Source organism: Thalassophryne amazonica, chromosome 10 (genome assembly GCF_902500255.1).
Source record: "Thalassophryne amazonica chromosome 10, fThaAma1.1, whole genome shotgun sequence".
Lineage (NCBI taxonomy): Eukaryota > Metazoa > Chordata > Actinopteri > Batrachoidiformes > Batrachoididae > Thalassophryne > Thalassophryne amazonica.
In genome coordinates this window covers 18,802,326-18,815,253 of record NC_047112.1, presented here as the reverse complement: position 1 = coordinate 18,815,253, position 12,928 = coordinate 18,802,326, and the positions used below count along the sequence as shown (strand labels likewise).

At 40.8% G+C, this 12,928-nt stretch overlaps 1 protein-coding gene across 3 annotated transcripts in view; it reads left to right on the top strand.

Annotated features, from left to right (window-relative positions):
- Positions 1 to 12,928, top strand: part of LOC117518396 (glypican-5-like) — a 126,992-nt gene that overhangs the window by 41,143 nt on the left and 72,921 nt on the right. For all 3 annotated transcript variants that reach the window (XR_004562974.1, XM_034179504.1, XM_034179505.1), the window contains 3 exons: positions 5,820 to 6,002; positions 9,471 to 9,643; positions 9,882 to 9,941. Coding sequence is in view for 2 of the 3 variants with exons in the window: in XM_034179504.1 (XP_034035395.1) it covers positions 5,820 to 6,002; positions 9,471 to 9,643; positions 9,882 to 9,941 (416 nt within the window). In the remaining variant the exon portion in view is untranslated. The remainder of the gene's footprint in view (positions 1 to 5,819; positions 6,003 to 9,470; positions 9,644 to 9,881; positions 9,942 to 12,928) is intronic.

Here is a 12,928-nt window from a genome sequence, read left to right as displayed (position 1 = left end):
TCATGGGTTCAGTTCCCACCTGTGGCCTTCCTGTGTGGAGTTTGCATGTTCTCCCTGTGTTTGCGTGGGTTTCCTCCCACATTTAAAGACATACAGGTTAGGTATGTGACAGACTGGCATCCTCTCCAGGGTGTACCCCGCCTCACTCTCTATGACTGTTGGGATACACTCCAGTCCCCCGCGACCCTTAATTGGACTAAAGACTGAAGATGTGTGTGTGTGTGTGTGTGTGTGTGTGTGTGTGTGTGTGTGTGTGTGTGTGTGTGTGTGTGTATTAAGCTGATTAAATAGCTGTGTATTTATTGTTTTGAATTTTTTTTTTAAGTTTAGACTGTTAATTTTGAAAATTAAATGCACTGATTTCTAAGTATCTTTCATTTCCAAATCTTAGGTCTAGTCACCTCCAAGGTTACCGCTGCTTGAATGGGAAATGTCGTTTTAATTTTTTATCTGCTGGTTTCACAGTCTCTCAGTGAAAGACAGAAACAGCCTGCACAGCATTGTTAAAATCTGTTCAAAGTTATCGGAGTGAAACAAAAACACTCTTTCTGTAATCAACAGATCCTCCGGAAGGCTGAAAGCATCTTGTCATTGTCAGGTCATGTTCTTTTACGAGAGTTTTCTCTGTTTCCTTCAGGACACCGTTATGTTTCCCCAGTGTGTCGATCCAACTGGTTTTTAAAGTTGTTTATCCCTTCGGCGATTCAACTTTTAAATGCTCCATAGGTCTGCCATGTTTTTGTTTATTTATTTTTTCTTGCTATTCATTTTAACTCCTTAAGTCTGTTTTTATTTGTTTTTATTAGTTTTATTGTTGTTATATGTTATGATGTTATGTTGTTGTGTGTGGGTTTTTTTTTAAATGGACTACTCAAATGAAATTGCCCCTTGTGGGATTAATAAAGTTGTTGATTGATTGAGCAATACTATTGTAGTGGCATTAAGGCAGGACTGCTAATCACCACAGTTCAATCTTTTTATTCAGCGCCAAATCACAGCACAAGTCACCTCAATACATGACACACAAGCAAGGTTTAAATCTTACATACACCATGTGCAAGCACACTGGTGACAGCTGTAAAGAAAACTCACTCAGGCATTTTTGACTGTAAGAAGAAACCTCAAGCAGATCAGACTTAATGGGATGAACATCTGTGTCAACCATATGAAAAACAAAAAAATAACAACACAGAATTGTCATAACATGCAGTGACAGAAATTAGGGATGCTCTGATTCAATATTTTGGATTGGTATTATTTTGATATTGATTAAAATTATTTGGCCAGATATCGGAAATTTAAAATACATAAAAATAAATAAACCATCCGATAAGAGCACTGCACATCAGAGTCATGTTGTGGACTCATATTTTTCCTTACGGGGCTACAATATTTGTTCCAAAGTTCAAGTTGATGTTTTGTTTGATGGCTTAGTACATACAGACAAATGAATTTATTAGCAGATTAGTTGTTTTAAGACAGGGAAAACAGTACTGGATTGGTATCAGTATCTGCAGATACTGAAAGTTGCAATATTGGTATCATATTGTGCAATCCCTAGTAGAAAGATTGCAGCTCAACAATCATATAGTGTTCAGAATAATAGTAGTGCTATGTGACTAAAAAGATTAATCCAGGTTTTGAGTATATTTCTTATTGTTACATGGGAAACAAGGTACCAGTAGATTCAGTAGATTCTCACAAATCCAACAAGACCAAGCATTCATGATATGCACACTCTTAAGACTATGAAATTGGGCTATTAGTAAAAAAAAAAAAGTAGAAAAAGGGGGTGTTCACAATAATACGTAGTAGCATCTGCTGTTGACGCTACAAACTCATAACTATTATGTTCAAACTGCTTTTTTAGCAATCCTGTGAATCACTAAACTAGTATTTAGTTGTATGACCACAGTTTTTCATGATTTATTCACATCTGCGAGGCATTAATTTTGTTGGTTTGGAACCAAGTTTTTCCTCATTTACTAGTGTGCTTGGGGTCATTGTCTTGTTGAAACACCCATTTCAAGGGCATGTCCTCTTCAGCATAAGGCAACATGACCTCTTCAAGTATTTTGACATATCCAAACTGATCCATGATACCTGGTATGCGATATATAGGCCCAACACTATAGTAGGAGAAACATGCCCATATCATGATGCTTGCACCACCATGCTTCACTGTCTTCACTGTGAACTGTGGCTTGAATTCAGAGTTTGGGGGTCGTCTCACAAACTGTCTGCGGCCCTTGGACCCAAAAAGAACAATTTTACTCTCGTCAGTCCACAAAATATTCCTCCATTTCTCTTTAGGCCAGTTGATGTGTTCTCTGGCAAATTGTAACCTCTTCTGCACATGTCTTTTATTTAACAGAGGGACTCTGCGGGGGATTCTTGCAAATAAATTAGCTTCACACAGGCATCTTCTAACTGTCACAGCACTTACAGGTAACTCCAGAATGTCTTTGATCATCCTGGAGCTAATCAATGGGTGAGCCTTTGCCATTCTGGTTATTCTTCTATCCATTTTGATGGTTGTTTTCCATTTTCTTCCATGCGTGTTTTTTTTTTTTTTTGTCCATTTTAAAGCATTGGAGATCATTGTAGATGAACAGCCTATAATTTTTTTGCACCTGCGTATAAGTTTTCCCCTCTCCAATGAACTTTTTAATCAAACTACGCTGTTCTTCTGGCATGTTCAACAGGTGCTGGCTTCATCCTTAAATAGGGACACCTGATTCACACCTGTTTGTTCTACAAAATTGACGAACTCACTGACTGAATGCCACACTACTATTATTGTGAACACCCCCTTTTCTACTTTTTTTTTACTAATAGCCCAATTTCATAGCCTTAAGAGTGTGTGTATCATGAATGCTTGGTCTTGTTGGATTTGTGAGAATCTACTGAATCTACTGGTACCTTGTTTCCCATGTAACAATAAGAAATATACTCAAAACCTGGATTAATCTTTTTAGTCACATAGCACTACTATTATTCTGAACACTACTGTATGTAGTTTAGGCATTTTCCCATTTTCATAACTCTATCACTCCATCCATTTGTTCATTCCTCATCCATCAGTTTTCCCATTTTTCCATCACTCGTCAATCCATCCATTGGTTTATCATTTGTCTGTCCATCCATCCATCCATCCATACATTAGGGGAGGTGATGGTCTCGTGGTTAAGTGTTGGGCTTGAGACCAGAGGATCCTCGGTTCAAATCCCAGCCTGACTGGAAAATCACTAAGGGCCTTTGGGCAAGGTCCTTAATCCCCAAGTTGCTCTCGGTGTGTAGTGAGTACCTTGTATGGCAGCACCCTCGCATCAGGGTGACTGTGAGGCCAGGGGCGTAGGTTTGCATATGGACCATAGGGACAAGTCACAACCAATATTTTGGGATGGCAAAATAGTCCCTACTAATATTTAGCATTTTTGTTTATATAACAAAATCATTCACTATTTTTTTGCGAACTCGATACTATAATTTTAGTCGTCACGTTTTGTGTTTTCGACGTGCCAGAATGACAGAGTTACCATGTTGCAATTTCATTGGCTCACGTTCTTCTCACATGGACGTAAACAAAGCGCATCTCGTGGCAGGCAGCGCTTCATTTGTAAAGTGGGAGGTCCCGGAGCGCAGAGGATGGGTGGCTCCGGTGCAGTGTTGCCAGATGTACGATAATTATCGTATTTGTACGATAGTTTTGCCATCTGTACGATGTACGATCTATAATGGGAAAAAACCCAAATATGTACGATAATTTCAGTTGGTTGCCCAAACACACATCTCTCTCTGACACCCAAGAATCATTTTGCAGGCGTTGCACTCAGGCGGCATCAAAGACACACCACACACAGGGCTGCTGCAGGCTTTGGGCTGCCGGGACAGTCATTTGAAAGCCCGCCCCCTCCCCCATACAAAGTAATGAGTCCCATCCAATCCCTGCAGGACAGGACAGGAAGATTCCCCAACCAACATCTTTTTTTTTTTTTTCTCGAAACTGTATTTCAACAAATGCATTAACAAACGAACAAAACACAAGAGCAAAGAGATATACAAGAAAAATAAAAAAAAAAGTTAAAGTTCCTTATGGAGGTGTCAACATTTTTTCTGTGTTCAACAAAATCTGCACAAGTGGCATCGGATGACGACAGCCACCTCGAGGTTGAATTCGACTCTTTCTAGTCTGGTAATTAACACGTTTGTGTTACTTCACAGTCTTGCTTGTGCATTTGCGTTCTTTTTGTGCCATAGTTTCCCCATTACTATAATTACTGTTTAAAAATGTGACATAAAATTCTTTGTAAATTAAAAAAAAAAACCGCTAAAATAGCTACGTTGTATGCGTTTTGTTTGTGTACGATAATTTCTCCCAAAATACGATAATTTTGAGGTTTTGGTACGATAGTTTCATATTTCATATCTGGCAACACTGCTCCGGTGCAGAAAAACAAGAAGGGCGGGGGGGAGGGGTTGCGAACAATGCTGTGCACCACACTTAAAATAAACTGCACACACCTTCACAAATGACACTAAAAATACTACATTTATGTTTGCTGTCTGTCTATGTACTTTTCTGTCACTTTTGCGCTCTTTTTCATACTTTTCCCTCGTTTCAAAAGTCACCGAACGCACTTTACTGTAATATATGCAACATATAGCACACTGTTGGAAAGCACGGGTTCTTGGCTTGTTGTCAGTGTTGAAATTTTTCAGAGTGAGGGCTTACATGAGAACTTACGGTAATGAGAATCAGCGGCGCACTAGTGTGAAACTTCCGTGTTTTTCCTCTGCGTTATGACATCACAGGCTTACGTTTACCGTAATACACCATATATATCATTGGAAATCCCTTTTTCTTTTTTTTTTGGCAAATTAGGTTGCCAGATACCTACAACTGCATTATTGATGAAGAGAATAGATTATACATCTTGTTTGCAAAAACTTTTTTTTTTTTTGTTAGCTCCACAAGTATTTTTTTTTTGTTGTCTTGTTCTCTCAGGTGTAGGCCTATAGAATAGATTTGTGGTTTTGGGTGCAATTTTGTTATTTAAGCTATTTGTTTGTTTGCCTACACACTTAATATTGTAAATAAAGTGTTAAATTATTCAGCATTATGTCGTCATATGTTATGTATTATGCTGTACTTGTGCGTCTAATGGTATGAGTGGGTTAGGGGGTGATGGTGGTGAGCAGGGGGGCCGGGGGGGGGTGTGGTATTGTCCCTACCAAAGCTGAGACCAAACCTACGCCCTTGTGTGAGGCATTAGTGTGTAAAGTGCTTTGAGCATCTGATGCAGATAGAAAAGCGCTATATAAATGCAATCCATTTATACATCCATCCATTCGATACTGATGCCTAAGACACGAAGATTACAACACCGGCAAAACATTTCAACAGTGTTACCTAGCTTACTTATGTTTATTTTAAAAGCATTTGTTTCTTTAATGTTTGGCTGAATAAATCAAACATTTAGGAATTGTTTTTCATAGCTGTTGGTGAAATGGTTGAGCTCCTTCTGGAACAGACACCATCAGGTTTTGGTTCATATGTGGATGAAGGCACTGTGATGTGTTTTGAGGCTAATGGAGGTATAAACTCTAAACTGTCCTCATAGATAATCTATGCAGTAGGCATGTAGCAAAATTAATGCTTTTTGACAAACATTGAAAATGTAGTAAATCCTTGCTGTTTATCTTCAGTCTTCCTCCTTCCCCCATCTGCCTCACCGTTTTCTCTCCCTCCTTCTCCTCTTATCCCAGTTGGAATGTCCTTTCCTATTTTTCTTTTTGACATCGTTCTGTTGTTCTAGGTGAGCGTGTCAGAGCTCGCTGTCCCCTGGGGAAGCTTGGTGGAATTACTTCAACGGTTGGCCGCCACCCTAGCAACAAGCAGCAGCCACGCCAGCATGGAGTTAGCTCTGCTAGCAGTCCGGAACCACGTGAATGATGCCATACTGCACGCTCAGCTGCATGGACCGCGGATCACAGCCATAGTAAGCAGTGCAGGATGGCTTCATGTTGCATTGTCAGGGAAAGTCAGCCATGATGGTGCCTCATTGTTGAGGACCCCAGTAGCTGGAGAGATCCAAGGGGATGCCCATGTTTCACCTGTCTGTGGATAATGGTTAGTACTGAGAGGTGAGGATGGACTGGTTGTCTGCCTGGGTGGTTGCCAGGACTCAAGGTGGTTCCATATTCTGGTGGATGCAGCAGCATGCGGCACCACTACATACTTCCAGACCTGGACTTCAGCATCTTCTCTCATATCCCCAGTAATAGTTATTTGAATTTTGGACACAAAGTGAAGAAGGTTGTGGGTTTTCTTTCAGCCTGGCATTTGGACCTCCTCACAAAAGCCTTGTACTAAGATGGGCTAAAAACAGGACTCATTCTTCAGAGTATCTGAGGTTCTCCTCCGTCTGTATGTGAGAGACTGTGTATGTGAGTGTGAATGCAGATCCAGTGCCAGACAAAGACTGTGGTTGGCGGGACAACCGATACCCATAATGCAGCGTGTGATGAGAAAGTTTCTGTGGCTAATCTCTGGACAAACAGACGACGCACGGGCACATGCATGCATGCACACACTGTCAGATATTGAAACAGAGTCGCTATCCAACTTTGAGAGAACATTGTGGACTTTGTAGTGTAGATTCCTGAGAGGTAAACAAACACACACGAAGGCACTACCCGTCTTTGCTAAAATGTAAATACAGCGTCATTTGTTATTTGATCAAGCTTTTTTTCAATGGACATATTTCCAAAACTAAACACAAAAAAGGAACTGCTGTCTCAACGAGAAAAATTGATGTAACAATTTGCATAGATTTTCTAACTTTAGTTAAGCTGAAATTGTTGTGAAAGTGTAGGGACACGGACCCACAACAGGGGGCGCAAATGAACGGACAATGGAATAAGCCAAAATATAACAATTTAATGTTGTGAATGTGCACAACAGCAACAGACAACACAGTTGAGATCAACAGTCAGTAAGTCATGGTGACGTGTGGGCAGGCTCGAGGATAGAAGACGCCCGTCCAGAAAAGAGCCGGATCCCACATGCTTTCCACTGCCATCGGATCTGAAGCACCCCGGAGCCACCAAGCGCTGGGTCCCCAGGTGGCCACTGCCTTCGGCTGTCAGATCGGGTACTGCTGGCAGGAAGAACAGACAGGTGATGGTGGGTGCATGAACACCCAGCAAACAGAAAGGGTGGGAAACACCTCCACCTCTTAAGCACAGTCACACAGGAACAAAAACGTGCAGCGCCTGAAAGACTACTTATCCGAGGAGCGAAGACGTCGTCTCCTCCCAGCTTCCAGCTGCTGACCAGTCAAACAGGTACACCTGCAAATGTTCAGAAAGTTGTATGGCACAAAATCACGGCTGAGTGTTTACCTGATTGGTAGATGATTTCTCGGCAGTGAGGTGAAGATGCTGCCCGGCTTTTATGGAGATGTGGTTGTGATGATAATGAGTGACAGCTGGTGCTTGTTGATGAGTGACAGCTGTCACTCCCGGTTGCTCCTGCGCCCTCTGTGCCTGAAGCCCGCACTTCAGGCAGGGCGCCCTCTGGTGGTGGGCCAGCAGTACCTCCTCTTCAGCGGCCCACACAACAGAAATGACTTTAAAAAAATCTATGCAAATTGTTACATCACTTTTTTTCAATGAGACAGAGGTTAATTTTTTAGAGTGCAGTAACTCATGTTGATAGTAGAAAAACAGCTGTTGGTGCATACAGTGGATTCACTATCAACTATTGTGACAGATGACAGCGAACAACACAAGCTGGAGGAACGCTGCAATGGGAAATGCTTAGTCAAAATGAAAATCAAAATGTTATATGTATAAAATGTACAAAATCTGCTATATGTATAAAATAGGCAACATCAGTTTTTTCTAAGTCTGCTGGGGAGTGGTAACTTAAAATCCTAAAGCCTGATTTATGCTTCTGCAGCTCTGTAACTCCATGGCCATGCAATGACGTCAACATGCACGTGACCCTTTTAAAGTTCTTCATCGTGCCTATATGCAGTTTGCTGCAGGAACAGCGGCTTATTCTGGATTAATTTGTCCCTCAATGAGCTCCACTTCTTTATGCAATCATCAACCTCCAAACCAACAATTACAGTACAATTTTCCCCCATGAATTGCGGGTCATTTGAGCGTCTTTTTCTGACTCTGTGTTGTGAAGTTGGTCTTATTTGTGGACTTTTCTGACAAACATATTTCATCCATGATTGAAATGTAATTGGCGGAGAGCTGCAAAAACTTTTAAAATATGATGGAAGAGGAAGGAGTGAAGACGTAAAAGTGACAAATCATAACCCTTGCGGTCTCAGTTGTTTAGCAGGTGAATGTAGAGGGCTTTGAACTAAAGCGGTTTGGTTCGTCACACACAGGAATATGTGTTAAACTTAACACCATGTTACAGTGCAGGCAACAAGCAGCATTTTGTTAATAATCACCAGCCTTGAATAAAGACCTGCCTCATTTAGGTGCCGGGTCTGAGCACGATTTGAAAAAAGAAATGGTCAGGCTTTTAATCACGGAATTATGGTACCTGCTTTCCTCAAATTGGCGAGTCTGTGCACTGAACTTCATTTTGTACCTATTACTGGACATGTCCAGACTGGTCTATCCAGTACATACGAAGTGTTTTAATGGAAATGCATTGCGATCAGACAGGACATGTTGTCCAATGTGAGTGACAAAACATTATACAAAATCTGTTATATATGGTGTTTTTTAGATGGAAAACCATACAAAAGCATTGGGACTTTTACTTTTGTCCTGTGAGTGCAAATACCCAATTTATACTATGACGGTACATCTACATGTTTGAGATGTCAGCGTCATTTCTCTGTGTGGGGTCACATCATGCATTCATACTTTCCTGCACCTGAAGCATAATGCATTTTAAACCAAGTGGAAAATGTTTAACATCCTTTCAGTCCTCTTACTTAAAAAAAAACAAATGGCTGCTGCATCAGCATCATTATGTGGCTGCAGCATCACCTTTAAATATTCTGCCTGACTAATATGACTCAACTAATATTTAGAAGTGGAAAACCAACAGTTTGAGATCAACACGCTTGAGAATGTGCTCTGACCTTGTCACTCCCCGCCGTATTACCTCAAGGGAGAGTAACAATACACTTCTTTGAATGTAGTCAGAGCTCAACTGTAGATGGATTAAAATCCAAACACCACATGACTGTAGTGTGAGTGAAGCAGCAGGGTGAGGCTGATATGTATGATGTACGCGGTGTGATGTGAACATAGCAGCACAGTTCAAGTTGGCTGCCTGAACTCGCTCATGCTTGCAAACTTCCACTCTGACTTCATTTATGAGGAATGTCATGACACAAGCTGTTTGATTAAGAAAAAAACAATAAATGTCTGCAGAAATTCACTACGTCCTTGTGTCTATGCACTGCTACCTTCTGTTTTATGCGCAGGTGGAGAAGGTGTGCGGCCCCCAGTCAGCCGCTCCCATGATGCCAAGTGAATTTCCAACCGTTCTGAATGGTTCAGCCTCTGTGACCTCAGTGACCTCAGACAAGTCTTCCTTGACTTTACCTCCTTCAGTGTTTCCTGCTGCTCAACAAAGTCTGTTGCTGCAATCCCACAGGTTTGTAACATCCACGTAATGAAATCTTTGCAGTCTTGTCTCATGTTAAAGGTTGTGTTTGGGTCTCAGCATTTCACACCTTTTCGGGACAACTCAGGCACCGGGAAAAGCTTTTTGCAAATGGCACTGGACGTACTTCAGTGCAGATGGTATTCAGACATTGGGAAATACAAAGACAGAACAGATGTTTTACATTTGACATTTATTTTACACTGTAAGTGTATTTTTCTGTCTTCAGGTCATTCCCACTTAAAGGCTCCAAAGGTGACAAGTCTCGCAGCCTTAAAAAGCTGTCTAGGTAAACTCATTGACTTTTTATTTATTTATTGTACATTATAAAGAATCCATATGGTTGAATATTGTGTGATATTTAAAGTGTAGCTGAACCTCGCTTCTGTTCATTTATAACGCTCATAGAGAAACTGATATCTTATATAAAGTATCATCTTTGTCAACTATTTATTGGTCCAATTTGAATGACCCGGGGGCCTCATGTATATAACACTTCATAGCATTCATACTAAAAATATGCACATGAACAAAAGACAAAAATATCATGCAAACGAACAAATGAGTCCTATTAAGCCATTTGAAGGCACACAAAATCATCTTTAAAAATCTCATACTATTTTGACTTGTGCTGCGTGGGTCTGCTTCATACCCGTCCTCTACCTGCTCACATTCAACCAGGTCAGTGCAAAACACCTCATGAATATTCAAGCATACACATGAAGCCTGAAACGTGTACTGAACAACCGAGAAGAAGAGCAGGAAATCGAGGTGGTCGTGTGTCATTACAGAAAAGAGATGTTAAAAAAAAAAAAAAGTGAATGCAGCTTGCGGCAACACTAGGTAGCAACGGTAGCAAAATCTGAGCAGTGAAAATAATGCAGGGCCCATTTTAACTATAAAACTGAAGGAGGGAAACAAATTGTTTCACGCCAGCATCCAAATGATGGCAATAATCCAGGTTATTTAGGGTCTGCTCTTTTCTCTGTCCCTGACCCAGGAAGTGTCTCTGGATTATATCTGCCCACTGCTCCGAGTGTTTGGATTGTATCTAAATGTAATTAGGACCTGTTAAGTACAGAGAACAAATTCCGTTGTATCAATCAATCAATCAATCAATTTTTTTATATAGCGCCAAATCACAACAAACAGTTGCCCCAAGGCGCTTTATATTGTAAGGCAAGGCCATACAATAATTATGTAAAACCCCAACGGTCAAAACGACCCCCTGTGAGCAAGCACTTGGCTACAGTGGGAAGGAAAAACTCCCTTTTAACAGGAAGAAACCTCCAGCAGAACCAGGCTCAGGGAGGGGCAGTCTTCTGCTGGGACTGGCTGGGGCTGAGGGGAGAGAATCAGGAAAACGACATGCTGTGGAGGGGAGCAGAGATCAATCACTAATGATTAAATGCAGAGTGGTGCATACAGAGCAAAAAGAGAAAGAAACAGTGCATCATGGGAACCCCCCAGCAGTCTACGTCTATAGCAGCATAACTAAGGGATGGTTCAGGGTCACCTGATCCAGCCCTAACTATAAGCTTTAGCAAAAAGGAAAGTTTTAAGCCTAATCTTAAAAGTAGAGAGGATGTCTGTCTCCCTGATCTGAATTGGGAGCTGGTTCCACAGGAGAGGAGCCTGAAAGCTGAAGGCTCTGCCTCCCATTCTACTCTTACAAACCCTAGGAACTACAAGTAAGCCTGCAGTCTGAGAGCGAAGCGCTCTATTGGGGTGATATGGTACTACGAGGTCCCTAAGATAAGATGGGACCTGATTATTCAAAACCTTATAAGTAAGAAGAAGAATTTTAAATTCTATTCTAGAATTAACAGGAAGCCAATGAAGAGAGGCCAATATGGGTGAGATATGCTCTCTCCTTCTAGTCCCCGTCAGTACTCTAGCTGCAGCATTTTGAATTAACTGAAGGCTTTTTAGGGAACTTTTAGGACAACCTGATAATAATGAATTACAATAGTCCAGCCTAGAGGAAATAAATGCATGAATTAGTTTTTCAGCATCACTCTGAGACAAGACCTTTCTGATTTTAGAGATATTGCGTAAATGCAAAAAAGCAGTCCTACATATTTGTTTAATATGCGCTTTGAATGACATATCCTGATCAAAAATGACTCCAAGATTTCTCACAGTATTACTAGAGGTCAGGGTAATGCCATCCAGAGTAAGGATCTGGTTAGACACCATGTTTCTAAGATTTGTGGGGCCAAGTACAATAACTTCAGTTTTATCTGAGTTTAAAAGCAGGAAATTAGAGGTCATCCATGTCTTTATGTCTGTAAGACAATCCTGCAGTTTAGCTAATTGGTGTGTGTCCTCTGGCTTCATGGATAGATAAAGCTGGGTATCATCTGCGTAACAATGAAAATTTAAGCAATACCGTCTAATAATACTGCCTAATGGAAGCATGTATAAAGTGAATAAAATTGGTCCTAGCACAGAACCTTGTGGAACTCCATAATTAACTTTAGTCGGTGAAGAAGATTCCCCATTTACATGAACAAATTGTAATCTATTAGACAAATATGATTCAAACCACCGCAGCGCAGTGCCTTTAATACCTATGGCATGCTCTAATCTCTGTAATAAAATTTTATGGTCAACAGTATCAAAAGCAGCACTGAGGTCTAACAGAACAAGCACAGAGATGAGTCCACTGTCCGAGGCCATAAGAAGATCATTTGTAACCTTCACTAATGCTGTTTCTGTACTATGATGAATTCTAAAACCTGACTGAAACTCTTCAAATAGACCATTCCTCTGCAGATGATCAGTTAGCTGTTTTACAACTACCCTTTCAAGAATTTTTGAGAGAAATGACAATGAAAATGCTCCTTTTCTCTTCCTTCTTCTCGTGGGTGAGATTCCTGTGTGTGCATGTTTAGTGCATGTGAGTCCCACCCTGTGAAACTATTGCTCTTACCTGGGTTTATAATGTGTCAGTGGTATTTGCTACTCACTGCAAAATTGTTGATTTTTTTTTTTTTTTTCAAGATGGTGGTAGGTAGTGACTTTCCAGAAATGAATCCAAAAGCCACATTTTAAGACTAAAAATGTCTCTGACCAAAATTGTGATCAAACTAGAATGTGCATACGCCTGGGGTTTTTTTTTTCCACATAGAGAGCAGTTAGACCTGTCAAAAAGCTCCAACTTGCTTTCCTTCTACTCCGTGTGGAAGAGGGAGGGATGAGGAGTGGCCAAGGAGGGAAGGTTTGTTTTGGTCCTGAACAATGAAACTATTGTGACATCTAGTGGCAGAAAAA